Below are 24093 nucleotides of genomic sequence, written 5' to 3'. Positions count from 1 at the left end.
CAAGACTTCAAAAAGTTGATCCCGCAAAGAGAAACTCCTCGGCGGTGCCTTCTTTTTATTTCTTCGGATAAGAGGGGAGTAAACCGTGGACCCGTTATTCTTAAAGAACTCTTCTAGTTTCTGCCTCGGCATTTGTCTTTCGACCCACGGCAAAATCACGACTCAAAAACCGTGGGTGAGGCAGTCTTCTTTATTACAAATTCACTCTCTCTTTCTCTCCCTGAATAACTCTATTGCCGTTCGCTTTTTGTAGTAATTTCGCCTTCCGAAAAACCTTTGAAATTCAAAACAAACAAACATCCTCAAACAAACACAAATTTGAACATCCTCATAAACAGTAACGCCTACAAGCTGATGCGTTTCAACTTTCGAAAAACAAACCTTCTTCCTTTAATGCGTCACCGAGCCCCGGAACCAGAGTTTTCTCCGCCGAATCGGCCCCGCGTAGCTCAGCAAAATTCAATTTTTCTCCCGAAGCGACGGGCATTACGAGCGAAAGTGCCCCGTGTAACCAAACAACCAACATTTCCTTTCGCCTTTCTCCACGAGTAAGTCCCAGATGCGCACAGTAATAAACGGATACAGCAGACCAAGTAAAACGGACACAGTAACAAATGGACACAGTGCGAAACGGATACAGTAACAAACGGACACAGTGCAAAACGGACACAGTAACAAACGGACACAGTAATAAATGGGCACAGTAATAAACGGACACAGTAACAAACGGACACAGACAAAATGCGCACATTGCACATGCGCACTAATGCGGACTAAATGCACACACGGAAAGTCGCAGACCCATGTGATGCAGTGAGTGCACGCGCGCGCGCGCGGGCGCGCACGCACGCACACACACGCACGCACACACACGCACGCACGCACGCACGCACGCACGCACGCACGCACGCACGCACGCACACACACACACACACACTTTTAATAATATAATATGTATATTATATTAATAAAAATATGTGTGTGTGTGTGTGTTGATATACTACATAATTACTTTCGTAATTTATTTAAAAATTTATTACTCTTATAAAATTATATACTCGATCTAATAATGGCTCCATTTGGTACATGTACCAAACGATCGCCAAAAATCGCTTTATATGACAGAATAATGAATGTAATGCTTTTAAATATTGAAAATTTATGGCAAATTTCTATAATATCAATATTTTTTATATCTATATAGATTAACAACATATTATTTCAATTTTCACTTTTCATGTATTTAGTTTTTAGCTACATAATCGCACAGGTTCCTGAAAAAGTTCACGTGAAATGAGACTGAGCGGAAAGTGAAAAGTGGAAAGTTTCACGTGAAGTTACATGATCGATGCCCAGCAACGTCAATACAGGATGTTGGCTTTAATTATTTTATTCACTTGTTGATAAGTTAACGTTCGATCAATATAAATAAACATTCGGATATGCGTGGATCGAGCGGCGATGGAGGATACAGCGGGTGGTACCTAAATGTCAGCTCGGCGATCGTTTGTTTGCATAAAACCATTGCCGTCACAGACTAACTGAAAAATGACGCAATAGTTACGTTTTCTAATTAGATGCTAAATCTAATCATCGAAAATCCGCGGAAAAATAAGAAATAGCCTGTCACGCATCGATTTAATACCGTTGCGGCAACGTGATGTGTCGGCAGAGTTGAGACGTTATTAATTGATTTGCGTTGGGATTATTATAAAATCGCGCGTGCAAACGCAATGGTCGTAGGTGTTGCTAATTTCTGGTAGTTACGGGTCGCATCGATCGGTAATATTGGTGTTATTTACGTTGCCAAATGCACTACACAGACGCAGTATACATATACCAATATTGACTCTGCCAAGTCTCATCTACTGCGCAACGGTGTATATGTATATATTAAAGGGGGCATCTACATTAGAGGCTAAAAAAAATCGATTTTTTTGCTTAAATCGATAGTATTTCATCCGTAGAATATGCTCCTAAAGTCCCAAATATAGATTCAAATTGTATCAGGCCGAAATAAGCACGTGCATTGCGCATGTCCCGACCGCTGCGGGACGGCAGGTAAGAATACCTAACGGTCTTTAAAAAGGTACATGCTAGAAGATCTGTCAAGGAAAGAATTACTTGAGAGGTGTTTAGGTGGGTATACACAAAATGCCAATAAAAGTTTTAATTCGACGATTTGGCGACATGCCCCAAGACACCTCTATTGCGACCGCAAAATCATTGAAATTGCTGCCTACATAGCTACTGGAATTTTCAATGAAGGCTATTTGTCGGTTCTTAGAATTATGTCATGCATGGAAATAGTTATTGGATTAGTATACAGAGATATTGCGGAAAGATTAAATGAAAATCGCAAGACTAGCCAAAATTGTTGTAGCAGATTTTACGACAAACAACGGTTGTTGGAGAAGAATGAATTGTATGAGGACACTTTTTTCGAAACAGCGTACATGATTAAAAAAAACTAATTAACAGATCCACTTCTTTTTTTTTAATTAAAGGTTATTAAATTATCTCATGTGTAAATCTAAAATATAAATTAAAAGTCATGTAAAAAAAAGTTATTTAAACAAAGAGTCAAAAACGATTTTTTTTTTCAAAGCAACATATTATAAATTTTTTATAAAATTTCTGACTTTCTTAGATTCACTTAGAAACTATACTTATAAATTTTACAAAAAACTTTTTTTTCAGCCGATTCTACTGGATGTTATTATGCATGCCGTGTAAATGGAATTTGTCAAGGCAGTTGTGCATTTTTGCTTACAACTCATAATTAAATGAATAAAATTTTGTAATAAAAATTGTTTTGAGTATCTAAAGACATGCACAATAAGTGATAAAAATCGCAAAAACATCCATTGCTTAGTTTCATTTTAAAAAAATCATAAAGAAGTGCTTAATTTTGGTCTTCTAATGTAGACGTCCCCCTTAATCGTGATAAACAACAGGTAAATCGCTCACACGGCAGCGGCCATACGAAAATGTCACGTCGCTCGGGTACACGCCGACATTGTTTCTAATTAAAAACGATTTACCCGTTGTTTATCATAATTAAGGGGAGCGTCTACATTAGAAGACCAAAATTAAACACTCTTTAATGATTTTTTCCCCGGATCGGTCTTTATCTTGCGACGATTACGAGAAGCCGTCACGTTATCGAACAAAGAAAACAACAAAAATAACGCAAAAATTGTAAACCGTAAAAAGACATAACACGCCGACCTTTGCTCTTTCCTATCGCTTTTCTCAGTGTCACTGTTGTATCCATGTGATTGCACGTAACTTCATATGGAATTTCTTTCATTTCTAACTGCCTGGCATTTCAAGCTTTGCTTCTTTGTGTCACCTCTATGTGTGCGAGGAAACGGGAACGCACATAACTTTTAATTCCTGTTGCCTCTTCGATTGCGAATCTATGTCTGTGCTGTGTGATAGTTTCTATTTGTGCACGAGATCGACTTATGTGCCAATTCTCCGAAGAAAGCGAAATCACCTTAATTACTTTGAACAGATTTCTACATTTGAATCTCTGTACGCTTGGTTTATCTTTCGAGTGAAATATTCTCTTTAAATTATAAAACTTGGTGAAATTACGTGAATTTAAATCTCTTTGATTCAGTTAACAAATTATACATTAAAAACAGCATGATCTAAACGGTGAATATTACGTGCTTTCGAAGAATTGACGTCTGTTGTATTACGACTACACAGAAAAAATAGTTCCAAATATTAATATCAAATATTAAAACAGTAATTAAATTGCAATACTTAAACAGTATAAAATTAATATTATGTTTATCAATTATTGTTTTATATTAAAAAATTTTTTTGCTTGTACAATAATTTTTAAAGAATTTCAGAATTTTAAATTTTAACAAAAAGTATATTTTTCCAATATTATATTAGTCTAACGAGCACAATATGTAATTTTATTTTTAAAAATAATATTAAAATTTCTAATTTAAAGAAAGTCATTTTTTATTCGATATTTTTTTCAATTCCTTTTTTTTTGAAAATTATTATTGAATAATAAAAATATATTTTTCTTGATAAAACTATTTATTCTTCATGTAATAAACAGATCATGTAATAAGCAGATCATGTAATAAGCAAATCATGTATAAGCCGATTATGTCTATTTAATGCTTGTATAATTTTATTCTAATGTTTAGCATATTTGGAAAATAAGAATGTTCTCAAGAAAGAATGTCCTCTTTTTCTGTGTAGTGTCTTGTCTGTGTACATGTTTTTTGTACACGAAGAGTTACGTCTCTCTTTCTTTTGCTCTTTGGCGCAGTTTCGATGTTTAATGTAATTCTGGAAGGGTCGCGAACATTTCCTTCACGGAGTCCGGCTCGGATTCTTGCAGGTGCCGACCGCCGCCTACAATAAAATGCTTTACTTCGACGTGGTGTGGAGATCAACGGAGATTTCAACCGTCACCGTAGAGGGCAGCGGTGGAAACGCTACTATTATTATCCCCAACATCGCCATTACTAATGGGATTGTTCATGTAATCGACAGAGTTCTTGGAGTACCCTCTACTGATGTCCTTGACAAACTCGGGACTTATCAGGGGCTCAAGTGAGTCTCTTATCTTTTTCTTTATCTTTATTTATCTTTATGCAAAGCAACTCGGATTATCGGTTTTCTGGTCGCGCCCGGGTTGCATTTTAAAAAACACGAAAAGCAAATGCGGAAAGAGGCGAAGACGCGTAAAATATATACGTTATACGGTATCTCGATGGAGTTGACTTGTAATTCCGTAATTAATTTCATAAGTTTATCTTTCTGTTGTATATTTTAATTTAAATACTTAATTTTACGAAGGTAACTGGAGTAATGTGAGTAGGAATTATGTAAATCATTGCGCCGAAGTGCGCTCGGAATTTTTACTCCATTTCGTATTCCCTTCTTCCGCAGGAATAAAGTGCACAGGATTCCGATTCTTCATTTGCGTGATGAAACGCTGTGACCGGACGACGATTCATCTCCCGCGCGAGAAAAATATCGATGTCTCATGGCAATTGCGGGGACGGCGGCTGTTTCGCGCCTTAGATCCGCCATGTGAGCGAGCGCGGTCACGCAAAAAACACGACCTAGCGAGAAAAGATATGTCAGTTCGACCTTGAATCGATCACAAAATATTATCGAATTTACATCGAAATCCGTATTGATTCAAGAATTTTTTGACCCCCCCAGTCCGAGGTGTTTTTGACATCGAAATCGCATCAATTTGGGTCGATCACCATTTCTTCAAAATTTTGATATTTTCATTGTACTACGTCATCAATAGGGAGCGTTCCAGATGCGCATAATGTAAAACGGACACCACCAATCAGATTACTGCTTTAGTTAAGTTAAGATAAATTTATAGAATTTGATTGGTGGTATTCCCGTTTTACACTGTGGGCATCTGGGACTCACTCCATCAATATAGACCGATCGCTATTTTAATGTCTTAATTTCGACATCATTTCAGTTTTGAAATAATGTCAATTTAGCATATATGTAGTTTCAATATTGTTTTTACATAACATTCATCCCATTTACACTTTAAATTCTTACAAATAATTTTGTACCGTCGCATATACAAACAAAAAACTGTTTGTAATAAACATACACATTACAAACAAATATAATTTATAAGATATACAATCTTCGTTTCTTGTATGTTACAATTTTGCATAACTTAAAATAATTTATACTTACGATGGCACAAAGTTATCCGTAAGTACATTATAAATAAAATGGTAATACAATTTTTATTTATAAAAATTTAAAAATACATAAACAATCAATATCTATACTCATGATATTTAGCCATATGTGTAAATGTGACAGTGAAGGTCATTCTAATTGGAAAAATTTTTTAATAAAAAAAAAAAAGATTTGTTCACAAAAAAAAATAAAAAATAAAAAATAAAAGCACTGTCAGATGTGTTAGATAAATTAAATATATTTTTTAATTTTTAATTTGTTTTTAAATGTTTTTTATATAAAAATGTTTCTTTTTATAGCTAACATCTACACTCTCATAAATATCCCAGATAGCACACGGACGTCTTTAGGACGTCCTCAGGACGTCCAGGACGGACTGCGTGGATATCCTGAGGACGTCCTGATTTTATCCCGGGACGTCCTCAGGACATCCTGAGGAATAGCAAACGAGCGCCACTTTTTAGTCCTCAGGACATCCTGAGGACAGTCCATTGGACATCCTGAGGACAGTCCATCGGATGTTCTGAGGATACCATAGGATTTCCTCAGGACATCCTCAGGAATAGCAAACAATGACCACTTTTTATCAGATTTTTTAGATTTTTTTTTTAGGATTTTTGATAAATGTATTGATTTTTTATAAGAATTGAAACGTTTCTCAGAAAAATTTAAAAAATAAAAAATTCCGATTAATTTAGAAAATTTTTTAAATATTTTTAAGTATTTTTAACAGTTTTTGAGAATTGATAAAAAACTTTAACAAAGAAATTAAAAGTTTAAATTATCTTTACAATAATTTTGTAAGAGGAAGAAGAGACTATACATGTTTCAGCGACAGTTGTACGTGTTAAAGCATGTTTAATCTCTGTACCCGAGAAAACGGTCACCCATCCAAGTATCAACCATCGCCGACGATGCTTGACTTCGAAGACCATACGCTTCCTAACGCTTTGTCATGATCCATGAGTACTTGATGTTTATGCATACATATTTGTAATAGGTCATTACAATAGATGTTGTCAGAAGGATGAAACATAAATAGTTAACTTATATTTTTATAAATAAATATAAAGTTTTACAGTTTTTTAAAATCATTTTTACATATGCGCGCGAAATAGCATGTGGAATAACTTATTAAAAAAACTGTTTTGCGCTGTTTGTATAAAATAAAATAAAAAAATTATTTAATGTCATCTTTTATAATTTTTTAGTATTGCTAATATGCCATATTGTTTCAATAAATGTAGACATTCAATCTGACTTTGAAGTCAACATTTTTACACATTTGATTTTGCAATACATTCTAGAAATACGTACGATATTCAAAGATTTCTCACTTGCTATATTAATTTACCCGTCTTTTTCAAAAATTACTATACGTCCAGGATGTCCCTGAATACTATTTTAGGATGTCCTGAGGACTTTCGTAGGATATCCTGAGGACTCTCTTAGGACGTCCTAAGGACTGTCTTGGGATGTCCTGAGGACTTTCAGAATATCATATTCTTAGAACATTCTGGGCTATCTAAAATGTCTGGTATTTATACAGTCATTATATTTAGTTTATTTTCAGACATTTTGTAGCTAATGAAACTCTTTATACAATATTTTAAGAATAATGTTTTCAGCTAGAATACATATATCCTGAGGACATCCCAAGGATGTCCTCAAGACATGAGTAAAATTTCAATTTATATTAATATTATTACAAAATTTAACATTCTAAACTTACTTTAAAAGTCAAATTTATACATAAAAAATTTACAATAATACAATTATTATATCCTGACAAGATCCCAGGACATCCCGGGACATATTCAGGATGATCCTGAGGACGTCCTGTGCTATCTGGGATATGTAACATTGGGCCTGTTCAGTAGACGGAGTGAATCAGTGAACGCTCAGTGATTCTTCACTATGATTGGTTTCGTCTTCTAAATCCAACGAAGAACTAAAGACAAGAACCAATCACATTAGAAAATCACTAAGCGCTCACTGATCCGCTATCTGCTGCGCTCATTTTAAAATCCATTATTCCACCCATCAAAACAGCGTTTAAAAACATTATATAACTTTATTATTTCACTTTTATAAAAAAATCCAAAACTATGTGTCCAGAAAAGACATTTTGTCAAAAAAATTTTTAAGAGTGTAAAAAAAAGCAAATGATGATGTAAAATTGGCATCGAATTAGCATCAATTCTTTGTCAACTTTATTATCATTTTATGTTGAGATATTTAGATCTACATAAAAAAAACAAAATTTGTTTGTAGGTGCTTTTCGATTAGATTATTTCCCATATGTCGAATCAATGTCGAATGGACATTAATTCGGTATTGAGCAAAAACGTGTAAAAAATTTTGAAAATATTGAAAAAAAGATTACATTGTATTGTTACTGTTACGAATAAATATGCTTGCACATTTATCACAAAATCAAAATAATGTTGAAATATTAAAAATTTCGATGTTCAATAACTTAGAAAATTGTAATCGATGAAATTTGATCGATTCGACGTTAATTCGATATTGACTCGATTTACTATTTCTCACTGGGGAGTTTTCACTCTTGATTGTGGTAGATTTGAGAATCTTAACCGCACGTGAACCCGACACGAACCTTTCGTCTGCACTACTAGCCTATTTCTCCTCCCCGATCGTCGCGCCCTTCTCTGTCTTCCTCGCTCTTGTTTAATTAAATTAACGCAAGAAATCTTCATTCCAATTACCGTGGACCCCACTGGTGCCGTCGATGTAAAAAACTATAACCGTGGAGGTGTCTTACGCCTGGAATAGCATAGTTCTGCAAGGAAACCACGTTGTGCCTATTACATTCGTAGCTGGCCTCCCCCGCGCCGATATTGCTTCTTTTGTTCAATTTAATGGTCAGCACTTAAAGCGCCGCGCGCAGAAAGGCAAATAAACTTACTCGGCGAGATTACTCAGCTGAAACATACCGGGTTCGTCGCACTTTCGATTTTTGATTTCGTCGCACTTTCAACTCCGGTCGTCACCCTAGAATCCGAAAAATTAGGAGAATCCTTGTCTTTTTCGTAGACAAACGATCCCAGGAGTACATCACGGATCATATCTATCGATTTGTTAATGTCAAATGTGACCCGTGAACAGTAAACAGAAAAATTTCAGGAGCGTGGAATTACACTAGAACAGAAAATGCGCGAATTATAATGTGAAAGCAGTCTAAAACCGGGTTGACATACCATCCCCCTGCAGATAACAGAAAAGCTCCCCACGAAAAGATGATAACGACGTTTTGATTGCGACCGGAAGAGAATTTCAGAGGAAGGCGACATAGCAGCAAAATGATTGCAGATAGGTGGAAGTTCTACAAAGGGGGAGTGCAAAGTCGTAAGGGGAAGCACGGAAGGTGGTACGGGGAACGACGCAGGAACGAAAGTTGCACGCTAGATAGGAAGGACAGCCCAATTGTAGAAAAGTGAAGAGTAAGCACCCGGTAAGGTAGGCTTTTCTATCATCGGCAGTCAGCCATCCCAGAGAATTATAGTGATGGAAAACGGGGGCGTCCCGTTTGCCCACGTCAATATTGGCCACGGTCCCGATTGGCCACGTCAATATTGACCACGATCCCGATTGACCACGGAGTGGGTTGGCCACGTCAATATTGGCCACGCGTCAATATTGCCCACGTCAATAATGGCCACGCGTCAATATTGCCAACGTTAATATTGGCCACTCGTCATTATTGGCCACGCGTCAATATTGACTACGTCAATGTTAGCCACGTGTGATATTGCCCACGTCAATATTGGCCACGCGTCAATATTGACCACGTCAATTTTGCCCACGCGTCAATATTGGCAACGTCACTATTGACTACGCGTCAATATTGCCCACGCGTCATTATTGGTCACGCGTCATTATTGCCCACGCGTCACTAATGGCCACGTCATTACTGTGTATGGGATTGCGACTTGGTTAGGGTGGGTGCGGAAGGGGGCCGAAGGCCCCCCTTGCACTCCCCCGTGTGTGTGTGTGCGTGCGTGCGTGCGTGCGCGCGCGCGAAAGTAATTTTCTGCACCACATGGGTTTGCGACTTTTCACGCTAAACAAAAAAACTTGAATAATATTGAAGTGGGCAATAATGACGCGTGGCCAATATTGACGCGTGGGCAATATTGACGAAGAAATGGTCATTGAGATCATTTGGATAACAGTAGGTTTCTGCCCAGCGGCAAGAGGGGGAGGAGCGGGTGCTGAGGCGTAGTGAGAGATAATTATTCTTGGCAATGGTGATGAGAAGGCTGATTTCGTGTCATAAGAAGACAAAGTCATGGCGATCAGCGGATGGCGGATGTTAAAAAAGAATCTTTCGCAAGGCATCTTTCTTGCGCATAAGCGACCGGATGGATAAATTGAGCCAAGGAACAGGAGGCCGTTTAGCTGTAAAAGAGCGCAGAGAAACGTGGTAATTTTGAGTATCGACAAGGTACCCGGACAATAAATCAGGAGCGGTTCACTTGAACACTGTTTATTGGATACGGTTCACTTGGACACCGTTCACTTGGACATAATGAAAAGTAACAATATCCAATAAGGTGTCCCATATGCGCACAGTAATAAACGGACGCAGCAGCTTGAGTGAAACGGACACAGTACAAAACAGATACAATGCGAAACCAACACAGTGCGAAATGGACATAATGCAAAACGGACACAGTCGCAAACCCGTGTGGTGCAGAGAATCCTATTGCGCGCGCGCACACACACACACACACACACACACACACACACACACACGCGCGCGCGCGCGCGCGTGCGCGCGCACATACACATGCGGGGGGGGTGCAAAGGAAAATCTTTGGCTCCGCTTTCCGCACCCGCCCCCGTTAGTAGGGGGTGCTCTGAAAAGACGCAAACTCATGTGGTAAGTCCGCTTGTTACTATATCCGTTTCGTACTGTGTTCATTCGTTATTGTGTCCGTTTTGCAATGTGTCTGTTTTGCACTGTGTCCGTTTCACATTGTGTCCGTATCACTTAGCTTGTTGTGTCCGTTTATTACTGTGCGCATCTGGGACGCTCTTCCTTCACTTAGACACCATTTATTTGGACACGTTGCAAGTAGATACGGTACAAATGGGCACGAAATTTTGAACACGGTTTAAATAGACACGAAATTGTGGACAGAGTTCAATTGGACACCGTTCGTTTAGACACGAAAGAAGATACGCTCTGTTCACTTGTAAACTGTTCACTTAGAAATGAAAAAGTGCGCACTGTTCACTTGGACACCCTTTACTTGGATACCGTTTAGTTAGACACGAAAAGAAACGGACACACTCACACACACACACACACACCTACACGGGATGGTGCACGGGGGGGCCTTGGGCCCCCTCCGGCACCCACTCTGTCGGTAGGGTGCCCTCGGCGTAAGAGGTATTTTTTTTTAGCTGCACCGCTGCACTGATGTAACAAGTTAAAGTGAGACAAACATTTTTTTCTCATTTTAATTTATTGTACCAGTGCAGTAATGCAACGAAAAAGGACAGACCAATAGTTATTTTTTACTGTGTCCAAGTGAACGGTGTGCAAATGAACGATGTGCAACTGAACGTTGTGCAAATGAACAGTGTGCAACTGAACGGTGCGTAAATGAACGGTGCTCAAAATATCGTGTTAAAAAAAACCGTGTCCATTTGAACCGTGTGCAAATGCATTGCTCTCGTGATTGGTACGGGAAGAAAGGTAGCTGTGCGATATGTTGGAGAACGGGACAATGTGGAGGTGATTGCTAGTGCAAAAGTCAAGAAAAGTATTGGAGTCGAAGCAGCTTTGGTTTAGGTCGATGTTGAAATCACTGATGACGACAGCAGCTATAAAGAAGGGATAAAATCGCTTAAAGTCTGCTTGAAAAAGAGAGAGAAAGCTCAATTTAGAGGGTCGATAAACGATGTCTAAGAGAAAAGGCCGGCAGTTGTCCTCGGAAACGGAAAGAAGCAAGTATTCTGGCCGAGAACAATAATAATTAGGCGACGCGACGAGAATCCGTATCCTGAGCCAACGACGCATATAAAGGCCAATCCCCCCTCCCTTTACTCCTTTTATCAAGCCTGACAAGTCAGTAGTCATACAGGTCGACAAAAGAATCAGAAACGTGCGGTTTTAGCTATGTTTCAGACATAGCAATGACGTCATAAGAATTTTTTAGAAAAAAAATTAGAAAACTCCGCGAAGTGCGGGAGGAAAGACTGGCAGTTCACACGACAGAGGCGAAGGGGCCCATGAAGAGCGAGGTGCGCCGCGCAATGGTCGCGTCAGACATTTCTTTGGAATGTCTGTTTAGTCATAAAGCCGGTGGAACGCTTCGGCAGCACTACGGCGAAAGACCGTCGCTCGTTTGTCCCGCACTTGAAGAGCGGAGAGACGCCGTACCATCCCAAAAGAATAAAGCAAATTGGTCCAAATCATCAGCCAGAGTAGGTACAGGGTGAGTCGATGGTGACCGAGGGAGCACCTCGATTGACCACGTTGCCATTCACCACCATTATTTACAGCAATGAATGCTTAGAGTTTTTGTTGGACCGCTAATTAGAAAAGTTATGATTAATTGAGACGTGGTTAATCGGGGCGCTTCCGTGGTCGAGGGGCATTAGCAGTAACCTCAGCAAGATGACCAAGATGATGCAACTTGATGGGCGTGACCGTATTCTGGAGCCTCACGAAGACGGAACTATTGCGGGCTTATGCGTGGTGACGTCAACCCCCCCCCCTTGACAGCACGTCTGGCCTCACGAAGAATACCTCTGGTGAAATTCGTCAATCTTTCATTGACCTTTAAAGTGAACCTGGCGAGAGACTCAGAGACTACTGCTTCTTCGAGAACTTCTCCGTTTGCCGTCGATCCAACAATTGTGAACATCGTTGAAGGAGAGTCTGATCACAAAAGGACGGGAGCAATTACCTTTGGCAGAGATTCGGTAGCAGGAGATAATGTCACCCGGCGAAACGGCAACGGGCAGATCCAAACCAATACTGGAGGCGACAGCGCGAAGGTTCTTAGTCGCAAGCTCCTTTACGCTAAAAGAATAAGTTCGGTATTAAGCTGTTACGTTCCAGAACATCCAATCGCGCTTTAAAGTCGACCCGAGCCATTTGGTCGGCAAGGTCAAGATTCAAAGGCGTCAACCGTTTATGGAGGTCGCTCTGCTAGTCCACAAAGCGCGACGTCAAAGCCAAAAGGCAGTCAGTCCGCGCGGAGAGGGCCTTGACTTTAATGGAGAAAGGACGCGAATTGCTACATATTCGTCTCGAGTTAAGACAGCTGTGATCTCACAGGTGGTTAAATCTTCCAGTTTAATTTTAATGTTGGTTACTTTTCCGAAGAGCGAGGTAATAAGATCCCGAAGCTAACCAGACTTCCCGTTGGAGGCGTCCGAGGCCGAAGACCGGTTGACGGCAGCGCTAAGAGGACGCTTGCAGCTTGTTGGAAGAATCTTTTATTTTTACAGAAGAGATATCGGAGATCCTCAGCGTCGAAAGGGTCCGCATTGACGAGCGAGTCTCAGTAGCTTTCCTTGTGGAAGACATACTTCGAGACACGATCGCAGTGGAGCGCATTGACAGCCGCAATAAAGCACTTACACACCCCGCAAGAGAGAGTCATATCGCCGAGCGTCGATGATGATCAAAACAGCAGACTTACAGAGTGGGAGGCACAGACGTGTCCAACAATGTTAACAAGTCGAGGATCCCAAACGAAACAGCTAACTCACAGAGTGGGGAGCGCGAACGTCTCCGACAATGTTGACGAATCAAAGATTTTGAATACAACCGTCAGACGCAGGCGCGGAACACTAACCGACACGTTTCCAGAAACTTTCATAAAGAATCCGAGATGACCACGTCCAAAACCAAGTTAAAAAAGACCTTAAAGGTCGAGTGGAGGTATTCACAATTGTAGAACCCGGTCGAACAAAATACCTTCGACAAATAATCTGAAAAAAAATCCCGGGGGACAGAAAGCAGCAAAAGAAAACCGAGAAACGGAGCAGAAGTGAACACGTTTATGTATACTCACGTGCGCGGGGAGAGAAAAAGAAAGAGAGGGAGAGAGAAAGAGAGAGAGAGAGAGAGAGAGAGAGAGAGAGAGAGAGAGAGAGAAATTGATTCATTGATTAATTGTATTTATTTATGCCCAAGCATTAGCTAAAGAGCAAAGATAGAACATAGCAGTATGTAAGGAATGCAAAAATTTAGCAGTTGCAATTAGCAGTAATAAAAAATTAAGCCAAGTAACAAAATTGTCTCTAACATATCACTGAACACAAGGCGATTAAACCGAGAGTAATTAATATAGCTCGAGACAACTAAAAATTCAACAGTTGCAACTAATATACAGTAGAAAAGTAAGACAAGTAACAAAAATTACAACACGATGTATCACGTAAAACTAATATCAAACTACAAATAAGGCTTAAAAACTATTAATAATACACAACGCAATTTAAACTAAAAATAATAGATATAACACACGACGCAACTACTTAAAAATTCAACAATTCAACAATTGCCACTACCAGCAATAAAAAATAAACGAATTGACAAAAATTGCATCCTAATATATCACCTAAACTGATAACAAACTAGAAATAATGCTTAAGAACTACTTAATAATACTCAACGCATTTTAAACCAAGAGTAAATTGATAAAGCACAACACAACTTATTTAAAGATTCCACAGTTACAACTAACAGCAATGGAACATAAGCCTGGTAACAAGATTGCTTTTCAGTGTATCACTTTAAATTAATATTAAATCAAAAATAAAGATAAAAACTATTAATAATGCACTACGCCATTTATCCCAATAGTAATAGATACAGTACAACGCAACCTACTTAAAATTCAACAATTGCAACTAATAGCTGTAGAAAATTAAGCAAAGTAACAAAAATTGCGTACCAATATATCATTTAAAACTAATAACAAACTAAAATTAAAGCTTAAGATTTATTTATAATAATCAGCGCAACTTAAACCATGAATAAACGATATAGCACGACGCAACTTACATAAAAATTATTAATATGACATTCCCAACAAGATAATCAGACAGGACAAAGACGACATATATAGCACCTATATAGTTTTCCTGAGAAGAACAAAAATACTTAAATAGATTCAGACTGAAGTAAATACGAGTAGACGGTTCTTGAAGGATGCAAGAGAAGGTGCTGATTTTATGCTGTCAGGAATAGAATGCCAAAACCGTATTGAAGAAAGACGAAAAAAGTGCATGTACATAGTAGTTTTACAAAAAAGTATATGAAAGGTCTGTGATGAAGCTACAAGACGATCAGAACTCCTCAGTAAGGAGTCAGGCCGAGAGAAAAGCTCACTTAGATAAGATGAAGACTGTAAGAAAACAATACGATACATCTGACAACCAAGAAAATACAATCTTCTATTATCTACTGAGAGCCATCCCAATCGACTTCTATGCGGCGTAATACGCTCATCACATCTAAGATTAAAGATAAAATGAATTTACAGTTCTCTGCAACTTGGTGTTCAACTCCTTGCTCAAATCATGATAGACAAGACAACAATAATCAATCAGCAGGATTATCAATGTAGTTACTAACTTAATTCTTAATTTAGTGGAAAGAGAATTTCTATTACATTTTAGCCTGTGGAGCGCGTGGAGAGAAAGAGAAAAAGATAGAGACTGATTGATTGATCTTTTATTAGCTTTCTCAGCTATTTTCAATACATATATATACAATTTTATGCTACATCATTAAAAACAAACTCTTTTAGCATTTGTTTAAACATTTCTAAACGATTACAATGTTTAACTTCGGGGGGTAATGCGTTATACATTAACACACCCTTACAAAATGAACTTTTTTGCGCGTTTCTTGTTTTTCGAAATTCAATAACAATATCCCCTGTCTGCCTAGTTTCGCGTTCTCCCTCTACTATTCTAAGTTTATTACTAAATTGCTCCGGCATTATATTATTTAAAATCTTAAAAATAAATATGCACGTGTTGTAATACAGCCTTTGTCTTATGGTCATAAATTGCAACGCTTGATGCATACATTTAACTTTGGTACGTCTGTCACATTGCAATATAACTCTCATAGCTCTATTTTGCGCTATTTGGAGCCTACTTAACTGTGTATCTCCCATATCTATTAGTAGCGTTGCACAGCACTCAAAGTGAGGTGCTATAATTGTCTTGTATATCATACATCTAGTGTAAGCCGAGATAAAGTTCTCTATTCTATTTAAAAAACTTATTTTCTTCCCTATTTGCTTTAGCATGTAATCACAGTGACCGCTGAATCTAAGTCTATCATCAATAATTATGCCCAAGTACTTTATTATTTCTACGCGCTTAATCTCATTTCCATCCAAACATCTCACAATAGTATTGCTTCTCAATTCTTTCCTTATACCTCTAACTAACATATATTTTGTTTTCCCTGCATTCATTTTCAGTTTATTAATATTCATCCATTCCTCCACTACGTTAAATGCAATATTCAATTTCCTCTCTATCTCCGCACTACTCTCACCTGTTACATATATTAACGTATTGTCCGCAAACATTTTTATATTACACACATCCGAGCAAACGTTAACAATATTATTCATATATATTATAAACAACAATGGGCTCAATACCGAACCCTGTGGCACTCCGTATTCCGTAGTCAGTATCTTAGACAATCTATCATTAAATTGAACTTGTTGCATTCTATCTTTTAAGTATGACCTAAACCATTCTAGAACTGTTCCAGTAATACCATACTGGTATAATTTCTCTAATAATCTTCCTCTATCAATTGTCTCGAAAGCCCGTTTAAGATCTACAAAAATAACTCCTACTATTTGTCTCTCACTAATAATCAATTTCCATTCATCTATAACTGTTTGAATTGCTATTTCACACGAATAATTTTTCCTAAAGCCCGACTGATGTTCCGTTATGATATTATTACTTTCTAGGTAGACTTTAATTTGCTTTTTAACTATTAACTTTAATACTTTTTCATATATTGGTAATATATTAATAGGCTTATAATCACTTGTCCTCTTAGGTTTTTTTACTTTTGGTATTGGAATTATCGTGGATGTTTTCCACTCTTTCAAGAAACAACCCTCATTCAATGACTTATTTATTATATCACAATATTCCTCTTTTATGACACGAAACACCGTTTTTAATATATCGCTAGTTATTACTTCTTCTGTACCTTTCTTTTTTGGTATTTCCCTAATGATTTTTCTTATTTGTTCTGTCGTAATTGACTCAAATTTTTCTAGCTCTCCCTTCTTTTCAATACAATAAATAGTTCTCTTATTTGTGCTTGTTGTATAATTCTTATCTATAGATTTTATTATGTCTTTACTACTTTGTATATAATATAAGTTAAATGTATCAGCTATATCACACTCTATATTATTGTCTAATATTTCAAAATCTATTTTTCCTACAACTTTCGCGCCTATTGGTTCTCCTCTAATAATTTCTTTTAATGATTTCCACATAGTTGTGGGATTGTTACTATTATAATCAATCACGTTTTCATAATATTCTTTTTTCTTTGTTCTAATTAAATTAACTACTGCATTTCTTTCTATTTTAAATTGTTGTCAGTTTTGTTTCGTGCTATCGTACAGTGCTTTTCTATAAGCCTCATCTCTTCTAGTCGCTAGCTCTTCTATTTCCTTTGAATACCATTTTTTTTCCCATATTTTCAATATTCTAAAAATTTTTTTAGGTGCTGAGATGCCTAGCGCATGTACAATACTATTAATTAAATTCTTTGCCCTTACATTAATATCTAACTCATTAATATCTAAATCATATCCTTTTTCTAAATTACTCTCCACTAGCTTAATAAACTCATCCGCATTATATCTACTATAATCCCTGCCACTAAATTCTTTATATTTATTTACAATCTTGTTCGTATTTATCACGACTTTTATCCACTCATGATCCGTTATCTTAGGTTTGTACTTGACTTCTACATTTATATCTTTATTCGCAAAAACTAGATCTATAATTGTTTTACTATTTTCGGTAACTCTCGTTGGTTTATCCACATATTGCTTCATACCTAGACTTTGCATAGTCGTTAGTAGTTTATTTGTATAATAAGAGTCTGTCATACAATCTATATTAAAGTCTCCTAATATTATACATTTTTCTTTTATCGTTAATTCTTCTATTATCTTCTCTAAGAATCCTATAAACTCTCCATGTGACGCACTCGGTGAGTGATATATTACCATCAACACTCCTTTAAACAATTTCTCTTTTACTTTTATTGCAACGCACCACACAATCCTTTCTAATTTTTTCAATACTACTATTTCATACTTGATATCGTCTTTTACATACAGAGCAACCCCCCTGTATTTCTATTTTCCGCGTCGCATCTAACCACACTGTATCCCGGTACACTTATTTCACTGTCTTCAATTTCCGCAATCAGTCTCGACTCCGACAATGCAATAACTGCCGGATTTAATTTCTTTCTAATCTGATGCTGTATCTCGTCCTTATGTGCCATTAAACTTTGCGCGTTTGTATATATTATTTGATCCTTTTCTTTCTGTAATTGCTATTTTTTGGCTTCCCATCCACCTCTTTTCTTCTCCTCTTCGATAGCCCTCTTATATGTCGGGCATTTCGGATCCAGAGCATCATGATCGTCTTTTATTTTTAAATTATATGTTTTTATTTTAAACATACAACTTACACATTTGTTCTGCTTCTCTCTACATTCACTTGCTTTATGCTTTTCTGTACATTTATGACACGTTTCATCCCTCGTACAGTTTTTTGCAATGTGGTAGAACCCCCAGCACTTGAAACATCTCTTTATGCTGAAGTGACTGAACACAGGACATTTTCTCCAGCCTATATTCAACTTTTCTTTTTTAACATCAATTCATGTGTTACTTCATCTACTTCAATTATTAAATATCTACCTTCTTTTCCTTTCCTTCTAGATTGACTATCATCCATATTTTTTTCGGGATTTTTTTAACTATGCTTATACGAGATTCACCAATACTATTCTGTTTCTTTATTGTATCTATTAGCTCATCGTCATCCAACTTTATTTCTTCCTCGCTAATATTAACAATTTTTATTTTCGGCTTCTTTTGTAGTGATTCTGTAACATTATAATTGTTACCTAGTTTAGTCTGTACTACATCTTTTAATTTCTCTATTTCTTCTCCGGTCTCACATCCTAGAATTACTGTTCCTTCTCTTCCTTTTCGTACCTTTGTTATCCCCATTGGCATATTCTTACCTTTTTTTTTTATTATTTTTTTTATGGTTTCACTTTCTTGCTGAGTCTTCGGTTTGATGATTATGTTTTCCTTCTTTTTCTTCGTTGCCTCACTGTAGCTGCCGCGCACATTTTCCGCTGACGCCTGCATTCCTCCTCGTATTATTTTTCGTAGGTCTTCCATTTCTTGTTTAATAGCTTTTATGTCCTCTTGCACTGTTTCCTTAATCGGCATTTTTATTTCTCGTTTGCATGCCATTTCATCTTTCATCTCTCTCATAGTTCTTACTAGCCAATCAATTTTTGTATCCATGCCCACGTTGACTCTTATCGCTCTGCTTCCGCCACTTCCTGTCGATCCTGTAGAACTTAGTCTTTCTCTTCCACTTCCCGTCTGTATTGGTATTTTTTTCATATCTATATCTTTTTCACTGTCTACTGTGAACTTCTCTTATTGGCCAGGACAAGACACATTCTCGATGTCTGTCATACACCTTATGTTTACTTGCACATCCTGGATGGAAAAAAAGTTTGACACATGACTTACATGTTACGACCTGACTTTTTATTTTCTTCTTACATGCGGCACATCTATATTCCGCATATTCTCGACCATATTAGTAGGTATCGGCTGATGCCGATCCTATCGATACGGGCGCCCACTCACGTACGTAACTTTAATTAATATACACGTCACTATAAATGTCTACCTGTCTCGACATGTATGACCCGCATGGAAAATAAACTGATTTTCCACATAGATCCACGCACTTTCGCTAGAAAACTTTGGTCTTATTTGGTCCTTACGCGTATTCTTACAGCCACGACACCTTTTTATAATTTTCTTTCACTTCTTAATCACTTTAAATTAACTGCATTTGCGGAGCGATCTTTGACACGTCCATCACGGTAGAGACGCGAGAGAGAGACGCGAGAGAGAGAGAGAGAGATTGATTGATTGATCTTTTATTAGCTTTCTCAGCTATTTTCAATACATATATATACAATTTTATGCTACATCATTAAAAACAAATTCTTTTAGCATTCGTTTAAACATTTCTAAACGATTACAATGTTTAACTTCGTGTGGTAATGCGTTGTACATTAACACACCCTCATAAAATAAACTTTTTTGCGCGTTTCTTGTTTTTCGGAATTCAATAACAATATCCCCTGTCTGCCTAGTTTCGCGTTCTCCCTCTACTATTCTAAGTCTATTACTAAATTGCTCCGGCATCATATTATTTAAGATCTTAAAAATAAATATGCACATATTGTAATACAGCTTTTGTCTTATGGTCATAAATTGCAACGCTTGGTGCATACATTTAACTTTGGTACGTTTGTCACATTGCAATATGACTCTCATAGCTCTATTTTGCGCTATTTGGAGCCTACTTAACTGTGTATCCCCCATATCTATTAGTAGCGTTGCAATACTCAAAGTGAGGTGCTATAATTGTCTTGTATATCGTACATCTAGTGTAAGCCGAGAAAAAGTTCCCTATTCTATTTAAAAAACTTATTTTCTTCCCTATTTTCTTTAGCATGTAATCACAGTGACCGCTGAATCTAAGTCTATCATCAATAATTATGCCCAAGTACTTTATTATTTCTACGCGCTCAATCTCATTTCCATCCAAACATCTCACAATAGTATTGCCTCTCAATTCTTTCCTTATACCTCTAACTAACATATATTTTGTTTTCCCCGCATTCATCTTCAGTTTATTAATATTCATCCATTCCTCCACTACGTTAAATGCAATATTCAATTTCCTCTCTATCTCCGCACTACTCTCACCTGTTACATATATTAACGTATCGTCCGCAAACATTTTTATATTACACACATCCGAGCAAACGTTAACAATATCATTCATATATATTATAAACAACAATGGACCCAATACCGAACCCTGTGGCACTCCGTATTCCGTAGTCAGTATCTTAGACCATCTATCATTAAATTGAACTTGTTGCATTCTATCTTTTAAGTACGACCTAAACCATTCTAGAACTGTTCCTGTAATACCATACTGGTATAATTTCTCTAATAATCTTCCTCTATCAATTGTCTCGAAAGCCCGTTTAAGATCTACAAAAATAACTCCTACTATTTGTCTCTCACTAATAATCAATTTCCATTCATCTATAACTGTTTGAATTGCTGTTTCACACGAGTAATTTTTCCTAAAGCCCGACTGATGTTCCGTTATAATATTATTACTTTCTAGGTAGACCTCAATTTGCTTTTTAACTATTATCTCTAATACTTTTTCATATATTGGTAATATATTAATAGGCCTATAATCACTTGCCCTCTTAGGTTTCTCTACTTTTGGTATTGGAATTATTGTGGATGTTTTCCACTCTTTCAAGAAACAACCCTCACTCAATGACTTATTTATTATATCACAATATTTCTCTTCTATGACACAAAATACCGTTTTTAATATATCGCTACTTATTCCTTCTTCTGTACCTTTCTTTTTTGGTAATTCCCTAATGATTTTTCTTACTTGTTCTGTCGTAATTGATTCAAATTTTTCTAGCTCTCCCATCTTTTCAATACAATAAATAGTTCTCTTATTTGTGCTCGTTGTATAATTTTTATCTATAGATTTTATTATGTCTTTAATACTTTGTATATAATATAAGTTAAATTTATCAGCTATATCACACTCTATATTATTGTCTAATATTTCAAAATCTATGTTTCCTACAAATTTCGCGCCTATTAGTCCTCCTCTAATAATTTCTTTTAATGATTTCCACATAGTTGTGGGATTGTTACTATTATGATCAATCATGTTTTCATAATATTCTTTTTTCTTTGTTCTAATTAAACTAACTACTGCATTTCTTTCTATTTTAAATTGTTGCCAGTTTTGTTCCGTGCTATCGTACAGTGCTTTTCTATAAGCCTCATCTCTTCTAGTCGCTAGCTCTTCTATTTCCTTTGAATACCATTTTTTCCCTTCCCATATTTTTGGTATTCTAAAAATTTTCTTAGGTGCTGAGATGTCTAGCGCATCTACAATACTATTAATTAAATTCTTTGCCTTTACATTAATATCTAACTCATTAATATCTAAATCATATCCTTTTTCTAAATTACTCTCCACTAGCTTAATAAACTCATCCGCATTATATCTACTATAATCCCTGCCACTGAATTCTTTATATTTATTTACAATCTTGTTCGTATTTATCACAACTTTTATCCACGCATGATCCGTTATCTTAGGTTCGTACTTGACTTCTACATTTATATCTTTATTCGCAAAAACTAGATCTATAATTGTTCTACTATTTTCGGTAACTCTCGTTGGTTTATCCACATACTGCTTCATACCTAGACTTTGCATAGTCGTTAGTAGTTTATTTGTATAATAAGAGTCTGTCATACAATCTATATTAAAGTCTCCTAATATTATACACTCTTCTTTTATTGTTAATTCTTCTACTATCTCCTCTAAGAATCCTATAAACTCTCCATGTGACGCACTCGGTGAATGATATATTACCATTAACACTCCTTTAAACAATTTCTCTTTTACTTCTATTGCAACGCACCACACAATCCTTTCTAATTTTTTCAATACTACTTGATATCGTCTCTTACATACAGAGCAACTCCCCCTGTATTTCTATTTTCCGCGTCGCATCTAACCACACTGTATCCCGGTACACTTATTTCACTGTCTTCAATTTCCGCAATCAGTCTCGACTCCGACAATGCAATAACTGCCGAATTTAATTTCTTCATAATCTGATGCTGTATGTCGTCCTTATGTGCCATTAAACTTTGCGCGTTTGTATATATTATCTGATCCTCTTCTTTCTGTAATTGCTATTTTTTGGCTTCCCATCCACTTCTCCTCTTCTCCTCTTCGATAGCCCTCTTGTATGTCGGGCATTCCGGATCCAGAGCATCATGATCGTCTTTTATTTTTAAATTATATGTTTTTATTTTAAACATACAATTTACACATTTGTTCTGCTTCTCTCTACATTCACTTGCTTTATGCTTTCCTGTACATTTATGACACGTTTCATCTCTCGTACAGTTTTTTGCAATGTGGTAGAATCCCCAGCACTTGAAACATCTCTTTATGTTAAAGTGATTGAACACAGGACATTTTCTCCAGCCTATATTCAACTTTTCTTTTTTTAACATCAATTCATGTGTTACTTCATCTACTTCAATTATTAAAGATCTATCTTCTTTTCCTTTCCTTCTAGATTGACTATCATCCATATTTTTTCTTTTCGGGATTTTCTTAACTATGCTTATACGAGATTCACCAATACTATTCTGTTTCTTTATTGTATCTATTATCTCATCGTCATCCAACTCTATTTCTTCCTCGCTAATATTAACAATTTTTATTTTCGGCTTCTTTTGTACTGATTCTGTAACATTATAATTGTCACCTAGTTTAGACTGTACTACATCTTTTAATTTATCTATTTCTTCTCCGGTCTCACATCCTAGAATTACTGTTCCTTCTCTTCCTTTTCGTACCTTTGTTATCCCCATTGGCATATTCTTAATATCAACTTTTTCTTTTATTATTTTTTTAGTGGTCTCACTTTCTTGCTGAGTCTTCGGTTTGATGATTATGATGTTTTCCTTCTTTTTCTTTATTGCCTCACTGTAACTGCCGCGCACGTTTTCCGCTGACGCCTGCATTCCTCCTCGTATTATTTTTCGTAGGTCTTCCATTTCTTGTTTAATAGCTTTTATTTCCTCTTGCACTGTTTCTTTAATCAGCATTTTTATTTCTCGTTTGCATGCCATTTCATCTTTCATCTCTCTCATAGTTCTTACTAGCCAATCAATTTTCGTATCCATGCCCATGTTGACTCCTATCGCTCTGCTTCCGCCACTTCCCGTCGATCCCGTAGAACTTAGTCTTTCTCTTCCGCTTCCCGTCTGTATTGGTGTTTTTTTCACATCTATATCTTTTTCACTGTCTACTGTGAACTTCTCATATGGGCCAGGACAAGACACATATTCTCGATTTCTGTCATATACCTTATGTTTACTTGCA

The 24093-nt window shown here is 36.7% G+C and overlaps 2 protein-coding genes across 8 annotated transcripts in view; one reads left to right on the top strand and one right to left on the bottom strand.

The window, feature by feature from the left end:
- LOC105836032 (fasciclin-1) overlaps positions 1-24093 on the top strand; it is a 154451-nt gene that overhangs the window by 52135 nt on the left and 78223 nt on the right. For all 7 annotated transcript variants that reach the window (XR_004963832.1, XM_036288855.1, XM_036288858.1 and 4 more), the window contains one exon: positions 4379-4593. Coding sequence is in view for 6 of the 7 variants with exons in the window: in XM_036288855.1 (XP_036144748.1) it covers positions 4379-4593 (215 nt within the window). In the remaining variant the exon portion in view is untranslated. The remainder of the gene's footprint in view (positions 1-4378; positions 4594-24093) is intronic.
- LOC118646290 lies at positions 17143-22864 on the bottom strand. Its single transcript, XM_036288877.1, has 2 exons — positions 22645-22864; positions 17143-18111 (listed from the first exon to the last, which is right to left on the bottom strand). Exons 1-2 carry the CDS (start codon positions 22836-22838, stop codon positions 17379-17381), a joined length of 927 nt encoding a protein of 308 aa, XP_036144770.1. The 5' UTR covers positions 22839-22864; the 3' UTR covers positions 17143-17378.

The sequence above is a fragment of the Monomorium pharaonis genome, chromosome 6 (assembly GCF_013373865.1).
Source record: "Monomorium pharaonis isolate MP-MQ-018 chromosome 6, ASM1337386v2, whole genome shotgun sequence".
Taxonomy (NCBI): Eukaryota; Metazoa; Arthropoda; class Insecta; order Hymenoptera; family Formicidae; genus Monomorium; species Monomorium pharaonis.
This window is presented reverse-complemented; position numbering and strand designations above follow the sequence as displayed.

What these genes read in the sequence shown, in the direction of transcription:
- LOC118646290 (XM_036288877.1), bottom strand. Translation starts at nt 22,838, where the DNA reads ATGGCACATAAGGACGACATACAGCATCAGATTATGAAGAAATTAAAT. An exon ending in TATGTAAGAGACGATATCAA is followed by an intron (nt 18,112 to 22,644) that starts GTAGTATTGAAA and finishes AGACGATATCAA; the next exon opens with GTATGAAATAGTAGTATTGA.